Source organism: Charadrius vociferus, unplaced genomic scaffold (assembly GCF_000708025.1).
Source record: "Charadrius vociferus isolate BGI_N301 unplaced genomic scaffold, ASM70802v2 scaffold118, whole genome shotgun sequence".
In the NCBI taxonomy this organism is placed as follows: domain Eukaryota; kingdom Metazoa; phylum Chordata; class Aves; order Charadriiformes; family Charadriidae; genus Charadrius; species Charadrius vociferus.
The window spans coordinates 268,455-291,480 of NW_009649846.1; the positions used below are offsets into that span (position 1 = coordinate 268,455).

The 23,026-nt window shown below is 38.3% G+C and overlaps 1 protein-coding gene across 1 annotated transcript in view; it reads right to left on the reverse strand.

The window, feature by feature from the left end:
• The window catches only part of DDX10 (DEAD (Asp-Glu-Ala-Asp) box polypeptide 10), a 194,268-nt gene that overhangs the window by 65,751 nt on the left and 105,491 nt on the right, over positions 1–23,026 (reverse strand). Inside the window, exons 14-15 of the mRNA XM_009890920.1 lie at positions 8,958–9,071; positions 6,455–6,616 (exon numbers count right to left, since the gene is read on the reverse strand). Of these exons, the coding sequence (XP_009889222.1) occupies positions 6,455–6,616; positions 8,958–9,071 (276 nt within the window). The remainder of the gene's footprint in view (positions 1–6,454; positions 6,617–8,957; positions 9,072–23,026) is intronic.

The window sequence follows — 23,026 nt, forward strand, 5'->3', positions numbered from 1 at the left end:
TTTCATTAGCACAAGGGCTGCAAAATATCTCCAGCTTCCTCCCAGCAATACAGTGTCTTCTGAAAGATCCCCCTGTGACCTGAAGTCTAACTGCTGTCATCCCTCTACAACCACGGCTGTTTAACTTCTTCCAGGGAGGTACAACCTCCACCTTGCAGTATAAGGCCCCTGAAGACAGCCTCAGTTTGCTTGCTACTAACACTGCCCAAATAAAATAAAATTAAAAAAAAAAAATAATACTTCTAGCCATCTTCTCACGTTGATCATCCCAAGTTCACAACATATCTTAATTGCTGGAAAGTGAGCTAAGAAATAAGGCTCCTATTCATTCTTCCTTCAGCACCAATGGGCATTTTTCTGAGCTTGGGTTGGTATACAGAGAGAGAGGTTATTAAGAAGCGAGACGAATCCCTCTCTGCCTCTATTTTCCTCCTAACAACAGTGCATTTTCAGTTGAAAACTTGAAAAATGGAGTGCAAAAACATGTTCTGAATATTTTATTCACTTCTCCCTTTATTGTTGTTTATAACATTTTACACATTTCAAAAGAGCTCAAATCTATACCTCTCACTGGGCTGTCATTAAATACCCATTAATGCAGAATTCTTTTCAAATCATCTTGATCAGTGTTACTGCCCTTTCTCTTGTGCTCAACTGCTAAAATTTACTTTGCTCCCAAAACTTCAATAAGTATTAATTACATCACAATTATATCTCAGATTTTTATTTATTTTTATCCATCTGATTTCCAATTTTCCCCCATTTGCAGAGGAAGGAGAGGATAACAAAATGTGAGACTTGTGAAGGAAACCTAATTATAGTGTAGATGTTTTGCAAGTTTCCACAAGCCTTAAGGCACTGCAACACACATCTCATCTAATCCAAGCATCTCATGAATGCACCAAAACATTTTTCTGATCACACTGAAAACTGTGCTCATTTAAATGACGTTCACAAATGGATTTAAAAGCAATGGCCTGTGGATACTTTCTGAATAGTTTTGTTCTTCATCAGAAACGGTTTCACAAGGGAAGTTCACATTAAGCTTACAAGCCATATTCACCTAAAAAAAAAAAAACCTATTTTATGCAAGTTTTTATTTTAAGGAGTTCATTTTTCCCCCAAAGATCTTTAATCTTCAACATTATACTGAAGAGATCATGAGAGGGATTCTCAGTGGAAGACGACCTAGAAAATTACAAGCATTATAAAACCACTGCGTTTTCTACATCCGCTCACAACTAAAATCAAAACCTGAACCCATGTGCAAGATATAAAAAACTGGATAAAACAACATATGCTTTCATAGCCTTCCATAAATTATTTTGTTATTCTAAGTCACCATTATAAAGCCAATGTAGAGACTTAGATATTAGCATACACTCAGCTTTGGTGGACTTTTTGATTACTGATGTAGCTAACCGTGTAGCAGACTACTACACTTGGTTTATACAGAATGAAAATGGAGTTCTCTCTAGCGTAATCTACCTATATAATAACTTTAATAGATTTAGTGTGTTTCAAAAACTGATTTAAAGAAAAAAATAAAAACTGTCAAACATACAAACCAGGAAACTTCACCAAGCATCAGCAGCAGTAGGAAGAAAAAGAATAAAGAGGAGGAAATATGAACCAAGATACAGACATTGGAAACTTGCTGAAAGTGAAAGAGCAGAAGAAAGTTAAATTGATGAAAAAGTTAAGCAATGATCTTGAAAAAATCTGAAGCAAAAGCAGAGAGGAAAAATTTAACCACAGCTTTTTCAAAAAGCTAGGAAGGGGAGAGTTGCAGGAGAAATCAGTAACCAAGGTGGAAACCCAAGAAACAGAGTTGTCACATCTGCTGTTAGAAAAGATGTCAAATGGACAAAGATGTACAGCAGTTTGTTTGCAGTAAGGAAAATAAAACAAAGATGGGCATGAAATAACTGTCATTATTGCAGAAAGGAAAGGTCAGATAACAGAGTTCGTGCTATGCCATGATGAATTTTGGCTGGTAGGAAGCATGGAGGATTTTAAAAGAAGCAATGACAGTCACAAGCAATGGACTTAAGACTTTGTATATGAGGGACTGTTGAATGCCAGCGAGGGGATGTCTAAGATGGGACCTGTACTGTTCAACATCTTTGTCGTGGACATGGACAGGGGGGTCGAGTGCACCCTCAGCAGGTTTGCCGATGATACCAAGCTGTTTGGTGAGGTAGACATGCTGGAGGGGGGGATGCCATCCAGAGGCACCTGGACAGGCTGGAGAGGTGGGCCCAAGCCAACCTCATGCAGTTCAACAAGGCCAAGTGCAAGGTCCTGCATCTGGGTCGGGGCAATCCCAAGTACAAATACAGGCTTGGCATGCAATGGCTGGAGAGCAGCCCTGAGGAGAAGTGCTTGGGTGTGTTGATTGACCAGAAGCTCAACATGAGCCAGCAATGTGCGATCACAGCACAGAAGGCCAACTGTATTCTGGGCGGCATCAAAAGTGTGGCCAGCAGGTCAAGGGAGGTGATTCTGCCCCGCTACTCCACTCTCGTGAGACCCCACCTGGAGTATTAAGTCCAGCTCTGGAGTCCCCAACATAAGAAGGACGTGGACCTGCTGAAGCGTGTCCAGAGGAGAGCCATGGATCATCCAAGGGCTGGAGCACCTCTCCTATGAGGAAAGGCTGAAAGAGTTGGGGCTGTTCAGCCTGGAGAAGAGAAGGCTCCGGGGAGATCTTATTGCGGCCTTCCAGTCCCTAAATGCGTCCTACAGGAGAGCTGGGGAAGGACTTTTTACTGGGGCGCGTGGTGATAGGATGAGGGGAAATGGCTTCAAACTGGAAGAGGGCAGATTAAGATTAAACGTTAGGAAGAAGTTTTTCACTTTGAGGGTTGTAAGGCACTGGAACAGGTTGCCCAGAGAGGTTGTTGAGGCCCCATCCCTGGAGATGTTCAAGGCCAGGCTGGATGTGGCCTTGGGCAACCTGGTCTAGTGGGAGGGGTCCCTGCCCATGGCAGGGAGGTTGGAACTCGATGATCTTCAAGGTCCTTTCCAACCTAAACCATTCTATGATTCTATGACTTTCAAAAGCTCTTCTTTCAATGACACAAGAAAGGGCACTACAACATCTGTATTTACGCAAAATCTGAAGTCATGAAAATAAGACAAGAAAGTCTCCTAGTCTTTTTGTTGCTTTCATATCCTTTGTAACACACTTGCACCTTTCTAGTTTCATCCTCTTCCACCAAATGAGGCTAAGAAATAACTTATACCACTAGCACATCAGGCTTACATACACAACCAAAATTTTAATAGCAAATTCAGACAACAATCAGGCACCTGATCAGAATTCTGCAGTACAGTCATGATACATGGACTTGGGTAGCTCTTCTTCCTTTGCATCACTGAGATGCCAGCCAAAGATTTAAACTTCACTAAGTATCTGCTGCTGAGTGACTGTGTTATCTTTTGGGAAGGGAAATCTTATGAGATGGGATAATTTTTAAATACCATTGGGAGGTCACTGTGAAAGTGGCCACACGATTCCTTTTTACTATGATGCAGTTCAAATTTTTCCCTAGCGTTCCGTTGTTAATAAAAGACTGATGACTTGCCCCATTGACAATGCAATAAATTCCCCAAAAATATTAGTTAGAAACCAATGGCTGAAATGGCTGAAATAATTATTATCTATGACACTTATCTGTGATTTCTACATTATGCCACAGAACTCCCTATAGTTTGAATTTAAGTAATTACACATTTTCTGTTAAGAAAAAAGTTTTATAATATATGCCCCACATAGTAGCAATGTAGCTTCCTCATGGGTCACTGGAAGAGTGGATCTTCTGATCACCAGACCAGCTTAACATGACCCAAGAGAAAGGAGGTACTGCTTGTCTCTGCTTGGATGAGACAGAAGTGCAGGACTTGACATATTTCTCCAACTATTACAGCTATTTCTTAAGCAGCAACAGCTGACTGTCAAGAATACCAGATATAACTTACTAATAAGGTAGAGTAACAGAAGTACATTCAATCTGCATGGGAGCCTTACTTTATATAGCCTGTATTAATTAATATGTAAAATTAATTTGTATTGAGATACATTAATTAATGTATCTCAAACTTGAATGCCTTCTGAAGTGAAGGTGGAGGATCAACCACCTTTAACCACAAGGTTAGTGAGACAATGTGGAGGCAAATGAGGTTCTACCAAAGTAAATCCTGAACTCCCACCTATCACCTTCCTGCCTCTTCTTTCCTTCTAACTTTCATCTCCTTCAAATTTGGATATTAGGATACTAAACTGTTCATAAGACCATTTTAAAAGTTAAATGACAATCAGGAAGCTGAATACATCATGTACACAGAATTTACCATATGAAGTATTTTTCACCTCAAATTGTTAAGCCACATCCGAACGTGCATGCAATTACTGAATGCAGTAAGGCAGCCCTAAAAATTAGACATGCATTTCACAGTATCCCAGTCAGAAGTTATTTTTTTTTTTAACCATATTTCCTTCTTTTTGACATACTACCATTCATGTCTTTTACTTCATTTCATAAAGGGTAATTATTAGGTATACTGTGGAAAACACTCATGCAGTCAGGTTGGTTACAAGAAACTTGACTCACCTATCACTGGTGCCCAGCGATAGGACGAGGGGTAATGGGCACAAACTTGAACATAGGAAGTTCCATCTTAACATGAGAAGGAACTTCTTTACTTTGAGGGTAGTGGAGCACTGGCACAGGCTGCCCAGAGAGGTGGTGGAGTCTCCCACTCTGGAGACATTCAAAACCCGCCTGGACGCCGTCCTGTGCAACCTGCTGTAGGTGACCCTGCTCTGGCAGGGGGGTTGGACTAGATGATCTCCAGAGGTCCCTTCCAACCCTGACCATTCTGTGATTCTGTGACTCTTTCCATAATAACAAAAAAAAACCCATGATATTGATGATGCGGCCAGTCCTGTTCATTTCGCTTGCCTCACTTTTGAAAACAGGCATTCTCTTTTCCACAGCTGAAATATTTTTTTTAAATGCAGGTAAATATCTGATCAATGTCATCTGTTCTCCTTGGCATTATAACAATGAAGCTGTGTTAACAGACCAACTGATGAAGTATTTAATCACTGAAGTTTGATGTCAAACATACAACAGCATCACTCAAAGCATATGAATTTGCTAATGAAGAGCAGATTGATTGGAAAGTCATAAATCAGTCTCTCCTTCCTTGCTTATTAAGCTGTATCTTTGAAATCTGACAGCATTGCTTTCTGTAAAATACACTGTGATTTCACCTATAGCACAGAAAACATTATTTCTTTACAGCTACTTTCAAATGCAACACTTCGCTAAAGAAGAGGTGAGATTTTTTTGTAGATGTCAGATGATTATAACAGGACTATAGGAGTAGACTTTCAAATAAAATGTCTGAAGTATGCTTTGACTTTAGCTGGAACACTTCGGTGCTCAAACGTAACTTGAAGCTTTCACAAATTCCCTCCAAATTATTTTGTTCAGATACAAACCTTAACAGACATGAGAACATCTAGCACTAATCACTGGCAATCAGTGGATAAAGTCAAACTGGATAAAGTCAGCATTTCCAGAGCAGGGCTGTAACACTTTTTAATTCTTTGGAAATTAGAAGCTTTGTGTATAAATCAGGTCTTTAATAACACGTAATCCAGGGATCTTGCATTTATCCATTATCTGGAGAAATCCAAACCCTTCTCACAATGACTAGCAGAATGATCCCTGAACTCAAAGACATCTAGCTGTGTTCCATATGACTGGTACATGACAAGGTCAGAAAACTCTGCTTTAGTCCATGACCAATACTACCGAAACAGTTTGCAAACTTATGGTCTGCAATTTAAAGGTTTTCAAATGCCAGAGGGAAACGAGACTGCAGATCCTGAAGTTTTCAAATTACAGCCAAAATTATATGACACTATTTGAATAATTCATGAAATAAATTCTGATAGCCCTACTTACATTGATGCAAAAAGTTAGCGCTTTTGCCTACCCGAAATGTAATACTGACCATTGAGCAAGTGGTAGTCTGAAGATATTTCAGAGACACTCTTTTACTTCCCCTCCCCACTAAACATCTTTGGCATTTGTTTGGCATATGTACGCCAAACAACACTTCCTTTTTGTGAAACAAAGCCTTCCACTGAACTCTGTTAAATAAAAAATTATTCTTCCACTAAACTCTTACCAGATTTTAAAGTTGTAAATAAAGCTTCACTGTTACCAACAACTGGTACTGCATAAGGCTTTGTGTTATCCAGCTACTTACATCAGAACAGTCTTCCTGTGTGCAATGTCGTCCTGAAAAAACTGATTAATTTAAATGAACTTGTACTACACTTATTTCACAATGTGTTTAAGTATTTTTCCTCATTAAGCAATCCATATTAAGTATCTATTCTGCACTTCAGTAATTGAGGTAGAAATCAACTTACCCTATGTTTTTCCTTTACTTTCTTCCTGTATTCTTCTTTGTCAAATTTGTCTTCTTCCCGCAGTATCTCTTTTGCTTTATCTAAGTTGATACCACTGGCATCATCTTCCTCGTCTGCTTTTGCCAAACTGGATTTTTGCACAGGTGGCCACTGCTGGACTAACTGTATCATACATGTCAACAAGAAAAATAATGGTTAGACTAATTTTTTTCCATATGAAAGTTTTGATGCCCTAAATATTCCAATACATTATTTTTCTGGACTAAATAAAAAGGCCATTTGCAAAGGAAACACACAAACAAAACTTCTGCATAATACAAACTTGGATACCTTATTTAGCATCACATTCAGTCACAAATGAGTATTTGAAAATAATGTCTCCATTACACCATATTACTGTTTAATGGATTCACCTGAACAACTTCTCCCATTTTTCTCTCTTTGCCTAGTCATTTTGGGAGAAAAATTATATTTACTTTCAAGAAATGACTCTCCAAAATACATGCAACAGAAAAAACAAGTAAATCTAAACAGTATGTTTTCATGTAAACAATCAATATTTCAACACATTAACTGAGAGAAAAATGAGATAAGCCTTCATCACATAGTACAAGAAAAAACATGACTGCAGGTTCATGTTTTGGCGGAAGCAAGGAGAACAGATGTGGCGGGTTTTATTAGTTATTGTATGAAAACTGGAATTGGAAGTGTTTGATGATTAGAGTTTGACTTGTTGATGACATGCTGAACACATCCAGCTTCCCTTAAATGTCTGAAACTCTAAATTGAAGACAAAGCCTATGTATTCACCAAAAAACATCTCCACCTATCTTATGACCTAATAGCTTATACCTCGTGGTATGAGCAGACATCATCTGTGGGTAGTCTTTGCAAAGTAATTCTTGCTTATGGATTGGTAGAGCAGTAACTCTAGAAACTATATGGCAGAAAATATAGAGTGTCTTTCAGATACAAATGCAAAACCAAACATGTTTAAACATGTAATAGGCTGCCCAGGGAGGTGGTGGATTCGCCATCCCTGGAGGTGTTCAAAAAAAGGGTAGACGTGGTACTTGGTTTAGAAGTGGTTTTGTCAGGGTAGGTTAATGGTTGGACTTGATGATCTTAAAGGTCCCTTCCAACCTCAGGAATTCTATGATTCTGTGTTTAGGACTCCCTAATGCACACAGCGTGTCTGTTATTCAGCAGGGTGCTGATAAACCCAACCTACTGCCTTGACTTTCGTAAAATGGAGTTTGTGTACTTGTATTTTCTAAAAAGATACATTTCGTAAAGGAGTTTTCTTTTATCAAAAAGAAGCATGTAGAGTAGAAGAGCAAAACTTTAAAGCAGTTTTAGACAGCACAGAAAAAAAGCAGGAACAACATCCATAGATGCAAACTTTATGTTTCCTTAAATAAGCCACCCCTTCTCTATTGTGCTACTTTTGTAACTATAATCTTTGTGCTAATTTTTTTTTTCCTCTGTCCTCACTCCTTTTTGCTTCATTGCATAGATATCTTAAAATATGTATGCAAATGTTTTATGGGAGACAATAGCTTTTGAATATCTAAAAATACCTGAAGATATAATTTCCAGTCAACGGGGCACCCTCTAAAACCTTTTTACAAATTGCCCAATGTCAGTAATTATATGGCTGTACTCCCTTCACCTCCAATATAAAATGCTTTATTTTATTTGGTCACAAAAGCAAATTATATACTTGTAAAGGTGACCTCTCTTTCAGTTTCTGCTTTAATGAAAGTAATCTATAGTGAGAAAAAAAATGCTACTTAATGCTGAAAATGGAAAAATCACATACACAGCATCTGAAGTTGTGAAATCAAATGTTAGAAAAGTTTATGAAGCATGGAGACTTGCTAGTGAGGTTATCGCCACAATGAAACCCTAGAGTGGCTATCATCCACAATAGTTCCTTTCAGTATAAAATCAATACATTTTTCCAGGGGCTATTACAAGATCCAATTAAATTACTGGCAAATTTCAATGCACTGCTACATTAGCACCAGTAGGTAAAAATTCGGTACTTCCTAAGCTTTCCTCACAAAACTTTTAATCTAGAAATACCGAATACTAGAAATAAAACCAGGGACTTCTTTTAATTCTAGTACATTAACTCAGAACTTGGAGGAGCTTTGGCAAATACCTGCAAGAATTTCTGTGAGGAAAAAAAAAAGGTTCTTGATTGCATCGAAGATAATAGGCAGAAAAGAGGTACAGTTCTGTACATCCACTAACAGCTCTCATACAAGTATCCTACTCATACAAAGGTGACTAGAGGTCAATGCTCAGCATTCCTCTTTTTCCCAGTGGAATTGGATTCTAAATGGAAGCTGAACAGTTTTGCAAAACTTAAACCAATTACAAAAACCACACACTTTTGAAAAGCATATCTTTTTATATAGTTATAAAGCATTTTTGTCTTTATAGAGACTGCAAATTCAGTTCCCACAAAAATAAAGTTATTTTGAATTGATATTACCTCTCCATCTTCAGTAAAGACTATTTTTGTGTTGACTTTAAATTTCTTCTTCAAGATTTTTTTGGCTTCTTGGGTCTTAGTTGGTTTCTTCTTCACCTTTGATTTTGATGCATTCTGTATAAAAGAAAATGAGATTTCTTATGTTGCTTTTTCTAGTCACAGAGTATATGCTTTAAACTTTCTTACAAGCAATTAGATGTATTAAAATGTAATTCCTGAAACACACGTGTAAGAGTAGTTTCCAGTAAAAATTAGCTGACAGGCCTTTTCATGAAAGTGTTTTAACCTAGCTGTATCACGAGGAACTCATTTACTCTGTTAATAATTCAGCATAACTTAAATCCTATCAGCAGCAGGATACCTGACATTCAAATCTCACTCCCCTTTTTGAGCCAAGGACACTAGATTCACCACCTTATGCTGTTAGCAAGCCCCATCAGACAAGAAGTCCAGTATAACTGACTGAAGCCATTAGCGACAACTGATCAGATACCACTTTCATCTGACTTGTCATCCCATTGTCCCCAGGCACCACAGCACACCAGGTTGCCTTCTTTCTGTGTCAATGAAGGTCACAAGCGGCCACGCAAGAATCTTCCTATTTCATAACTCTTGTCCCTGGCAGTCCCATCAGTGTGCAGAACATCAGTGCTACGAGATGTTTACCAAACTTAGCGTTAAATAACACTTCAAATCACAAAAGTTCTTAGCATCATAGGAAAAAAGCTCTCGTGAAACAAAGTGGTGAAGTCACTACATAAACTAATAAATGAGACAGTATAGATGGTGAAATAGAGACATTAACACAGTTTTCAACAGGTTGAGCTTGTTCTTTCCTGGCTACCACTGAGAAAGAAACACTGACCAGAAAAAGCAAATATTACCAGCAAAATAGTATCCCTGTATAAAACACACTGACACTGGACTAGATGATCTCTAGAGGTCCCTTCCAACTCTGAAATTCTGTGAAGTTAGGCTTATTTTTTGTATGCACAATCCTGCTGTTAGAAAGAAGAGGTGAAGAGGTCACTTCTATTTTTGACACAGACTGAGGATTTATCCAGAGTATTTTTGCATTTTGGAAGTAGCTTGCAACTCTGGGAGGATCATTTTAATTACTTTTGTAATGTGCAGTGGAAAATAAATTGTCACATCCACAGATAGCACACATAGGTTTCACAGAGCCACCCATCTGGTGGAACACTGTGGAACCAAAGAACATGGTGATTCCTGACCTACAGACCTCCAGCTCTTCTGAGAGCTCTCCTTTCAAGAACAAGGACGTATGTCTCCAGACACAATACACAGAGACAACACTTTAAACAATAACTGCCACTGCTGGAATACAGCAAAAGATACTACGCAGGAATACATGGAGTCTCCCTAGGAGAAGACCCACAACTCATTTATCAACCTGTAAAAACTGCAAAGCTCCATTACTTAGGAAAAAGTGCCTGAAAAATAGTTACTAAACTGTCTAAACTTCTGATAAATAATAGAAAATGGTCAAAGCAACCCAGGAAAAAAAAGGAAAAACTGAACTTTTTTTTTCACTTGTCTTTTTTTATTTTAGTGATTTTAATCAGTTTCATGTTCTATACCAAATCCACTATAAATGGAAGCAAAAACATTAACTCAGTCACTGTCATTATGGTCAACACACTAATGCACTGAAATATGAACTATAAAAGAGAAAAATTACAGTCTTCCTAACAGGAAAAATGGTTTGTGACAGCTACTGTGCTGTGTTATCAAGTAATGACCATATCTATTATAGAAAATAGTAACTGTAGCAGCACTTATGTCCTCAGTATTGTCATACGATTTTTGTTGCACTGGGCAGCTACTACTAACGCGTCTCAGACACACCTTTAATAGCCCAGAAAGCTGTGCTAGTCCCTTACTCCTGTTGCTTATCCCACAAACACAAATTGTTTGAGAGTCTGCATAAGCACAAAACCTCAGTGTGAAATATGGACTACTTAGTAGAACAACCAGAATTGTCCAGAGGAAGAATTTAAAGAGAAATGTACTTCAAGGTGGTAGGATGACACTTTTCACTACCACAAGATTTTCTTTCACCATTTGCTTTTGGTTTTGTTTCTTTTTTTTTTTTTAATCTTTTATTTCTGCACTGCCAGTACTATTGGTACCAGCATAATATGCCAACATAAAGAACAGGCAACAGCGTTTAAAATTGGTACATCAATATTTTGTAAAATTATTTTTAAACATACATCTCAGCTGTTTACATTTCTTGGTTTTAAAAAAAAAAAAAAACAAACACCTTCCCTGACTAAAGAGCACAAATACTCAATGGGCTATCTCTGCATGCATACATAAGCAATATTTCCAGCTGTACCTTGTTCCCTCTCCCTCCTCTGTGTGATTTTGAGAAGTAAAAGTATTTTGATGCTGCAAAGTAGCATGGAAAAAAGTGGGATAGGCAAAAATTTCCAAGCAAAAGAGGAGTAACAAGAAGAGAAGGAAACAAACGGGAAGCTAAATCCCCTCACTATACAGTTAAAAGTATAGTATAAGATCAGCAGATTTACAGTATGCAGCATTAAGGAAAGGTTAAGAGATCAGAATTTTAAAAAACATACAGGAAAGAGCATTAGTATAAAACTCTACATACCCCATAGATAATTAAACTGTGGGGTTTATTAGGATGCTTTCATCGCTTTCCTAAAATGAACGCACTTCAAAGACGATGGCTATCAAGGCTCCCTCAACTTCCGACACAGTCTCCTGACTGTCATAGTTTAAGTTCAAACTAACAGCACAGAGACTCAGTGGGCTTAGATACCAAAACATTTTAACCACGAATGTAGGCACAATTTTACAAACTACATGACTTCACTGTTCAGCAGAACAAGTGGTACAGTCCAGGAGGGAAGTTGGGTGGATTAGCACAGTGGCTCCTCACAAGGCCTCCCTGTCCCACAGGGGAGGAGGCTACATGGTCCATGAGAAGAGTGAGGTAGGTCACTCATGGGGCATATATAGTGCTGGGGCTACCAGGGGTTCCCATAAATGCTGCCTGGGTCCTCTCCCGAGGACCTCTCTCACATTGTGCTGGAGCCCTATATAGTCTCTCTTTTCTGTCACCTCAGTCTCTCCCTCCATGTATCTCCGGTAGCATCTTTCAGAGCATCTACTCCGGACATCTCAAGAGCCTCTACCCTTATCTTCTGCTCCAGTGGTTGCCACTATCTTGCACGTATCTGAGCCAGGAGCTCCTCCAACTGGCTGCAGTCTTGATGCAGGGTTGGTTGCTTACATCCATCTCAGCTCATGGTGTCCTGCCCCACCCACACTACCCCTGTGACCACCTCACCCAAACACCTCATGCCCTCACCCAAATTTCTATGCCATCGCCTGTTTGCTTTGACCCCACATTTGAATGGCTACATTGAAACATCAGTTTCTCATCAAGCAGGGATCTGATTCATTCATTGTAAGAAGCACAACACCCATGGAGAACAGACCTTAAGCTTTGCTAATCTTCAGTGCCAACCCCAGGTTCCCCGTGTCAAGCCATTCTGCTTACTCAGATCCCATTTTCATCTTTTGTACTAGAAGATACCTGACAATTTACAAGCAGCAGGTTGGCATTTAACCCTCATTCTCCATGGCTTCCTCTCATTTCTTCACAATGAGTTCAACAGACCAGCAGACACCACCAGCTGGCAGCTGCCAAAAGATCTCCTCCATCTGTTAACCTCAAGCACTGCAAAGAATACAACTGTGGCAGGAGCAATAACTCCTCTCTAACTGCTCAGTAAACAGCTGAAATCAGGGGTCACAGGCTTTGCAGGCAGAAGCACTGTCACATCAGCAGACTTGAGTGCATGGAGTTTCTGCTGAAAACCAGAACCTTGCTCCTAACGCCAGAGCAAGACATGGGCCTGGGCATTTTAGACCGAGCTGAGAGGGTGTAGCAGCTCCCCACACTGACCGGCTGACTCAGAAATCACTGTGTATCAAAGCCTGCTCAACTAATATCTACCTCAGTAGATCCTTTTGTAAAGCTGTATCACACCATCAAATAAGCTGTCAATCCGAACAAAATGGCCACGCGTGATCTGGGCACAGGTTTTCATGTTGCTGTTAGATATCAAAGGGATTCTGGGGTTAAACTCAGGTTGGTAACACAAGTGAAAGCACCAGCCAATGCACTCACCCTTCTCTGTCAATGAGAAGAGGCGACCTGCTGCCCACCAGCGCCTACATTTTGCCCTATGCCAAACAAAAACAGGCCCTCAAGTCTCACCTTTTCTTCTATGAAGATGTGGCAATAGTTAAGCCGATCAAACAAGATCAGAGTGGTAATCAACCTCTTCAAAAATGGTATATAACAGTTAAGTATTAGAAGTTAAGAGTCACGCAAGTTTATAAAAATTCCATAAAACGTAAGCTCAGCTGCAGGGTTGGGGGATTTTCTATTGTTACTAATCAAAAGCCTAAATTTCTTCTTCCTTTTGCATATGCACATGCCAGATGGCTTGCTGGATTATTTAATGAGTTAGAATAAAAACTAGCTCTTAGAAGCACAGAAAATTCAAACATTTTGATATATAATCAGAAATAATACAGCTAATATGCAAGTATTTTTCTATTTTTCTCAAGAAGGCGCAGGCTTTTGTTTTCTGGCTTAAAAGACCTGATATTCTTAGCTGAATCTATGACAAAGGTTTTCTAAATGAAGATACTGACAAGTTTAAGACATAAGATTTACTATTTTTCAATTTCATTTTGTTTCTGAAAAGACAGGGCATCAGAAACACAAATGTCAGTAAATTTTGCTGTTCTAATATGGAATAATTTTTCTAAGTAATACAATTTTTGAATTCAATAGTTCAGACTGAGTATGTAATCCTCAGGAACTCAGTATCAAAGCACTTACAGTCTCTTACCGTAACCAAGACAAACACATTTGCTTTCACCTATGGAGTGCTACAAATCATCAACTGTAAAGTTTCTTTTTTTCTAACTATAATTTCCTTTTTAATTTCAACTCAACAAGCCTGTGAAAGCAAGCACGGTATATTCACTACAGAAGCTGCCTAAAGACAGGACTACGTTATTGTGGCAGGATAAAATACCAGTAGAAAAAAAAAGTTATAATCAATTTTCTAGTCACGTTAGCATTACTGCTTTTCTAGGGTTTTTTGTCTTCTTTTTTTCTTCCCCCTGCTTATACCTTACCATTCCTAGGAAGAATGGTGCTGTACCTCGAAATATTTTTCAGTCTCTCCCAACATTATTACATTCCTTTACCCAGAATTCAACAGCAACCACCTCTGAGAGACAAAAATCGATGTGGTACTCAATTTCACACACTTGTTTTGTATTTCTTCAAGAAACTGCCCACAATAGGAGCAAGTATTGTCACGTTTGTATTATCACTGAGCACGTCAATCCCCCTGTTGAGCTACTGAGTTCAGACTCAGAAGCCATTCCCCACAGAATAAGACACAGGCTTGCCAGACTGAAGCTACCAAACCTTCGACAAAGAGAAGGGCCACCTTCTTCTTCATGCCGTGGAGAGCACACAGACACGGCTTTCATCTGGTACGCACTACAAAACTTTCAGAAGATTCTGTATCTTCCGACCACAGCAGCCTAAATCATAAAGCATTACCTCTCAACCCCATAAACTTCCCAAACTCAGACTCTGAGGCTTTGTTTACTTACAACAGAGATAAGGTTAGAGGAAAGGGAAATTTTCACTCTTCCTGACAAATACCTAACCACAGAAGCAGCAGCAAGATACAAACTTCACACCTTACCTATAATTATAAAACATAAGATGGAGAATGTCAAGAGGAGCAAAAAACCAGACTTTGAAGCCCACTCAATATTACTTTAAGCACCTACAAAACTCAGAACACCAAAAAGCTTCATCTTAGTAATACAATTTGACTTAACCAGCCATCTGTCTTCCTGTTGAGTATAAAGGATCAGAGAAGCAGAAATCCTAGGATGAGGCATGAACACAAGGAGATGTATGGATGCCGCTTTCCTTCATGATCTGTGGTACCTCGGGGGTCTCTGTTTTAACTTCCAGCCCACTTCTCTGCAATGACAGCTATTTCAGTCTTCCCGATTTCTGCCGACTGCTCATGAGCCACCGGCCACTTTGTGCTGTTGTGAATACCAGAACAAGCTGAAATCACTGAGAAGCAGCAGTGCAAAGTTCTTCAAACCATCCCTCTACTACCACAACACAACTCCCCCAACCCTTCCTAGGAAAACAAGCTTCTTTTGTTAACATGTATTGGTTTTGGGTTTTTTTAATCTAATACAAGTGAGGCTAGTTTTGCTTTGGTGAAGTTTTTTTTTTCTTTTTTAATGAAATGTTAAAAATTAGGAAGCTTAAATCCAACCAACTTGCATAGCATCGATATACATCACTAAGCACAGCTTTTACCATGACAGTTGTGAAAATATGGAAATAGGCATGTTTGTACTCAAAAGACAAAACCAGCACTCCTTACATGTTGTTCCATTTGCTTCTCTATGAACTTTTAAAGCACATCAGTCAAGTATCAAGATCAACACAATCTTGAATTTTTCAAGTGATGGCTTAAATTAAAAGGGTGGATTGATGGGGTTGTTTTGGGGTAGTTTTTTTTCTTCAGGGTGTGTTTGTGTTATTTCTTTTTTTTTTTAACTAGTATCATGCAAGATTTCAAACAAGATACTGAAAAAGCATGAAGTCAAAATTATTGGTTGGTAACTCCTAATGCACTATTACAATTTGAACAGGGAAATTTTGGACAGCTAAATTACTTGCTACTTTTATGCATTATTTACATTCTAAACCTATTGAAAGAATTTTGATTTTGAAAGAGACCATTTTCTAGGGTAGAACCACCTACTTCGAGAGCTGAACATGGCTTTTACAGTGTTGTGAAGATAAGGATAAATCCAGGTTGGTATTCAAAAGAAAAACAGCACTCTTTGCATACAGAATAGCATAGATATGAAGCCTTTCAAAATCACAGTAACAGGAGGAAAAAAAAAATAGAGGAAACAAGAAAAGCTTCTAATAACCGCTATTCAATGTTGCTAACCACATTATGGACAAAGACCACAAGACCAGCAGTTCACCACACTATCATTACCATTTACATTGTCCTTCACATCAAAGAAACAGCAACAGACAGAAGAAACCATAGCAAAGACAGAACTGCACTATGGCAACCACACGCTTAGATGGTTCTTGCCTGTGTTTTTGATTACCATTAAGAAAGAAAATTACATCTGAATCGGAATTTCATTAGAGTTTTGTGTTTGGTGCACAAGTTTGGTTAGAGAGGATGCCCTAGTAAACAATACACTATTATTTTTGAGAAAACAAGTTAAATTAAGCCAGGAAAGTTGAAAAGAACTAAATTTAAGATTAAAATCTCAGTATTTAACACAAAATGCATGAGTGAGGAATAAAAAACTTGCCAACACAACTGGAATTTTCTGCAATACATTTACATGATGAGCTTGGTTCTATGTTTAGATAGGTATTTGCATTTAGAAAACGTATTTATTTAGGAGATCATTTTTACTTGCATATAGACTATGATAGCAGAAAAAAGGAGAAGGAGGTGCCAGTAAACAGCTCCATGCCCAGTATTTCTCTCTGACCACAGACAACAACCAAGCATAAGAACAGAAATCTTTATTAAATGGTTCTTCAATGATATATCTTACTCCCAATTCGACACCACATAGCAGTATTTCTGTAGAATACTTCTAAAACACTGAAAACAGTAAAATAATTTTCTACTGAATTACTACTCTGTTTCTATGAATGAATGCATATTCCATGTGATACCTGACTGTTCATTCCAGCAGCTGCTGTCAAGAGTTAAAACTGGGAATTTTGGCAAAGGCTAAACAGAGATAGAGCCTAAAGTTTCTCTTCCTCGCGAGTCAGTAAAAAAAGGAAAGATAAAGAAAAAAAATATATTGATATAGCAAAATTTACATTAAATTACTGAACTTATTCTGTGTGAACTACAACTTTAAAAATCAACGATCTAAACAATGGCAAAGACACCACAATTTTCAACACAAACTATCTTTGCAGGACACAGGGGGTTCCATCAGTAGCTCTGTGCTTCCAACTATGAATTTAGACAAGAAAGGATTTTTTTTTAATTCCACAGACTCCTCTACCCCCCATTTATGGTAAGAGGTTTAGTTCTGCTTTAACTATTCCCTCTTGTTTCTTTATAGATAATTTAGAAATGCCTGGGTACCATTACTAATCCTGAAATATCTTCTGAAATAAAATTCCTATATTCTCACAGCAGCATTTATCATCCACAAATTTAAACCAAATCCTGAAAATAAAAAAAAAGGTGCATCTGTATCCTTCTATCCCTGAGAAAATTTTTACTGCTTTCGTTTTCTATATTGAAAAAAAAGAATGTTAATGTTTTACCCTGATATAAAATCGCACGATACCAGAAGGAACCATGAATGAGTAGCATTGCACAATCTATTTTCAGAGCTTTTTCCCCTCCTTATCTTTCCCTCTCCCTCTGCTTTCCTTCTTTTTTCTTTTCTTTCATTTTTTTTAATTTTATTTTTGATACATATTTCTGACTCCTCCACAAAAAGGAAGATTATAAGGAATGTTTTAGTGAAGAACTAAGTTCCTGCAGCCCACAAAATGTGATTTTTTGCAGCCCATTTAATGTGATTACTATAAATTATGTAATTGTACAGACAACTCTAGTATCTGCATATGCCAACAAACAGTTTTTGTCATTGATCTACAAAATTACTGCACCTCATTTTCCAAATCTTTAAGAATATTATGTAAGAGAGAAATAAAGAAAAAAAAAAGTTTCTCATTATAAGATCTAATACGGACAAAACCACTATCTAAGAAATTTGTGAGTTATAGTAATTACATAATATCTCTGAAAGATCTCTCTATTTAATGTACTGGACGACAAAACTTTTCAGTACAGCTAGTACATTAGCCTGAAAATCTTTATTACCTGTGAGCACAAGCAGCAACAACATGCCTTTCTAAAGCATTAGGCCTTTAGTAACGCAGAACCATGACTTCTCCTGCAGTGTATTTAAAAGAAAGGTGTAACAGAGAATAGCGAACTACTTTACAGATTTCTAGGCAAAAAGTAAAGTAAGTTATAATTGAGTATGCCTGACTAAATGAAGATAAAGACATTCCAGAAGAATGTAATTCAAAACCAAACATATTAACATGGCTTTTGTTTATTTTTGGGGTTAAGGTAGGAAAATATATTTCAAAGATACGCATACAAACCAGGATATCCTAATAACTCAAAGACTGCCTCAAACGTAAAATATACAAGAAGTAAACAATAACAATTAATACCACTAGTAACTGAGTGCCAGATCAAGACATAAAATGTTTTCATGCCACCCCTCCCTATCAATGCAAGGTAATGCATCATTACAGCACAATCTTCCTCTGGTAAAATCCAACAGAAATGCATGGTAACCATCAAATTCTCCAGCACTTCTACAGCCAACAGAAACAGATGAACTGCTTGCAGTTATCCTAAGATGAGGATTACATCTTTGTAAATGAATGAGTGTTCCTCATACAACATTAATTAACAAGCAAAAAACACAATTTTGTTGGCTGCTATTCATCCTTCCTATTCCAAAGCTCCCATTTTTGTGAGCAAAAGGCCATCACGAAGATGCTATTTCCAGCAAAACATGGCAAATCAGAATTAAGAGCATGAACATGTCTTTGATACTGAACCAAATTACAAATTACTTCAAACATAGCCATCTTTTGTCTCACTGCCAAGAAAACCCAAAACCAACCAACCAAAAAAAACCAACCAAAAACAATCCATCAACCAACCAAACCAACCCCAACCCAAACCCCTTAACACACAAATGTGGAGTTGAGAAGCTACAAAAACCTGCACCTACTGTGCACCTTTTGTTGTATGACAGATGTCCAACAATGACAACATTGAGATCTTTCCTCACTTTCCAGCAGGTAGAAGATCTTGCCTATTGATCTGCCACTAATACTCAACATGAAACAAGGCCCACACACAAAATGGGCGAGAGGAGACAAGCAGGAAGGGGAGGGCTACCCTGTTTTGGATGAAAACAACCCTTAAGCCCCTCAGGTGTGCTAAGAATGTGCTACCTTCTGGAACTTGTAAGTTTTCAGTCTCCAGAAGAACCAGAACTGCTCCTTCTTTCCCAGGCTACACTTAATATCCTAGTGCAAGACAGTTAAATTGAAATATTCAGAGAAATGTAATCACTGAATGATACAGCAAGAAGGAAACGCCGAGCTGACATTTAATGAACTGCAAAATTGGGGCTTTTTTAGTTAAAGAATAAAGATCCTTTTTATTTTTTTAATGTGACTGTATTTTCCAGTAGTTAAGACACAGTTATACTAAAAAAAAAAAAAAAAAAAAAGACTTTTCTGCATAATCATTAAGGCAGCCAAGGCTTAAATAAATGCCATAACATCATTAAAATTACAGCTTAAAAATAATCTACAGAGGAATCTTAGGTCAAAAGGAGAAATGGGAAGACCACACTTTCATGCTGTTTTTCTTTAAGGTTGAATATTTTACCATCCGTGAGCAGCATGACATTCCCTTTCTCCCTCAAAAGCCACCATGTGCAGCCCCAGAACACAGCGGCAGCCAAGGCTGAAGCTCCTTAAAACATTTTGTTCACTACATTCTCCTGATCTGCCATCAGAAAGTAACAAAAGAGTTACTTTGCAGAGATAAACAGATTTATCTCAGCTTTCTCTGTTCATCCTTTTGCACATGCCAAAACCAAAAACTACACCCATCTAATTACCACACCACGATGATATCCATCACAGGCTATGACCACGAATAGCAAAGACTACATATTTTTTTGGAAAAAAAAAAACCAAAACAATATTGATTTTTGTTCATTTGAGCTGTGTAAATTTTTCAGAATAGTGTTATAACCATCATTATTTTTTAACAAGTTTTATTTCATCTTTAGACTGACATAGAGGGCGCATACTCCTTCCCCTTTAGAGGCCTCTAAATGCATTTCTCTCAAGAGCCAACACAAGTAAAAGCATTTGTATAGCCTCCACCTGGGCAGGGCACTACTGAGGCCACTTAGAAGAGAAAGAAGAGGTAATACCAGTTGACAGTCTGTGAGGGTTTATCTTCAAGATGAGGCTTATTTGAATTCAGCTCTCAAACAGGGAGAGCACAGCCTATCTCAGAACCACGCCAGGGTCTCCTCCACAATCCCACAAGACAAACCATCGAACCCCACCATGGGAGACCCAGCTGGGGTAAAGGCAGCAGCACAGCAGACGTGAGAAAAGACACCACAGAAGCAAAGAAGAAAGAGGGGTCAACTGAGCTCATGGCTGGCAAGAGACCCGAGAAGAATGTAGCCAGTTTCTTCCAACCAAATGTCAATCAAGGATAATCTGGAAAGGCAGAATTTTGTGACAACTAAAGGCTGAGCGAGAAGCCACAATAATAACAACCATTCAAAAAAAAAAAAAATTTCATGCCTATTATTTTTCTTCTTTACAAAAGGTTGAGTATTTTGCCTCCTTTCTCCAGGTATTCAACACAGACTAAAAATGCTGCCAGCAGTGCTCTTGTAGTCCCTGCGTGCTGTTCCTTCGAACACTCTCATTGCTGCCCTTCCCTAGCACAGGTCCTTTCCCAGCCCTGAGAAAAGCTGCTTCAAGGATTTAAAATGAGCAGAAAGCTAACACTAAGATGGCTGAAAATTGTATTCTGCTATTTTCACTCCCAGGGCCAGAGAAGCACTCCTGCAGGCTCGTGGAAGGGAGCAGAGCTGGCGAAGCGGGGACACGCAGCCCCTTCGGTTACAGCCAGCACCTCAGCAGCTTCCATCAGGCAAGATGGAAATGCACCTTAAATACATTTGAGAATCCAGTAAGAAAATCAGCAAAACTTACTCTCAGATTTGAAGGTATACAATGAGAACCTCAAGCACTTATAAACATGAGGAAAAGTGCATCTACTGCCTGGATTCCCGCATAGGAAAAACATGCACACGTGCCTGGTGCCACTGCTATCACGTGTACACAGCACACAGAGCACTGCTGCTCTCCAAATCCAGTAAATCCATGATGAGGAGGAAAAAAAAAAAAAAAAATACTGGAGGGTCCAACACCCATTTGAACCAGCACAGCCAACGGGACTGAATCAGCCTGCTACCGTTTTGCCTTTGTTTCACTACAGAAATGCCCTGGGCAAAATCCCTGCCAAAAAGGATGCCCACTTAAAGGTGTATGAAAAAGTTTGATGAATGTAAGCATAGCTATCTACATAAGCAGGTACTATATTTCAGAGCACTGAGCTCCAAAACTCTCTGCAGTTTAAATCTGCCTTCCCATATCTTTTGAAACATTTTGTGTTTGAGTTGAAAGCCTCCACACCTCCTTTCTTTCCAGGAGTCAACTTTTAACATGAGGTCAAATTCATATAGACTTTTACATAATCAATATTTTCAACCTGTTTTTTAAAGGATTATTTAAAAATCATACACATCTCCGTTTCCAGCAGAAGCAATTAAAACTTTTCAATCCTTTCAGCAATATATATTCAGGTAGTCTAAACTCTGCCTAACTCCCAGTGCTTAGTTATGAGAAAGAGCGAAGAATCTGTTACGAACAAATGGGAGGGCTCAGAGCAAGTCTACACGTGAAGGACACATCACATGGCCACAGTCAGCTGGTCTCAAACACCTCTCCTCAGAACTTACACCTTCAGTAGTCTTCATACAACTCAGTCTTGGAATGCCTTATGCATAAAGGGATGCTGCTCAAAAAAAGCACTCATGAAGGTGATTTTGTTTCACTTAAAGTAAATGTTAGCATTTCTCAGTCCTTCTTACTCCTCTAGAATTCTGTGGTGGTTTGTCGGAAGTTTTCAGTTTTACAACTTTTAGACTGATAATAAATGACAGATAGATGAAAAAAACCGAAACACTCATTTAAAAATACTTCCAGTTGCCAAGATACAACGACCAAAGTGTAGCAGGCTGATATGCTGAAGTACACTAAGATTTTTCTCTGTTGCTTCTGTAGCAAAGGTAGAACTATCTTTATCACTTCACACAATTAGAAAAATGTGCAGATTTCAAGAAGCTTGCTCATTTTATAGTCATTTTCTTTTTTTTCCTTTAAAAACAAGGCAATTATGTATAAACATTGCATTAATTCAGCCTAGAGGCCCTCACAGTACAACATTCAGGCAGGATTTAGACCTTTATCTACAGAGAAGAGGACTAGAAATTCTGATCCAGACCGAAATAGAAGAATAATCACCTCAAAATGGAGAACAGGAGTAAACAGAAGAGAAGTGGGAACTCCTGTTACCAGCCAAGAACACCTATCAACTGTGAGAAGATAACAACATAAAGAGAGGGTCACAAGCTAAGACTTTGTGAAGTAAGCAGTTCCTCAGGAAGGAAGCAAGGATTCCTCAGCAACACAGCTAAAATTAAAATGATCAAAAAAGTGAGACTGCTATGCTGTATGAGTGAGGTAGACACTGAACATAAACTTGCCATGACCTCAATATTAACGCAGCTCTCAGTACTAAGGTACTAGAGGGACAAAGGCAACTTAGCTTCCAGGAACTAGAACATGAAAACCATCCACTCACTTGAAAGAGAAAAATAAAAAAATATTTTTTAAATTATTATTTTATTTTTTCCCCAATTCAGGCATTAGATAATCCTCACCATGGAATTCTGAAAATATTAGCACATGAAACCACAAAACTGGTGGAAGATTATTTTTTTTTTTAATACATCTTTCTTACTGGAAGTGACAGGTGATACAGAATTGGAAATACCAATTATAAACCACTTACAAAAAATGGTGAGGGGAAAGAAAATATGACCCAGGCTGCTCCAGACTGCTCCAGGCCCTCAGTCTGACCTCAAATGGGACACAAAGCAGAAAAGTGTGTTTTGGAAGAATGATGGATTACAAAAATGGAATGGAAATTGGAAAAAGGAATATATTATAGCACAGGAAT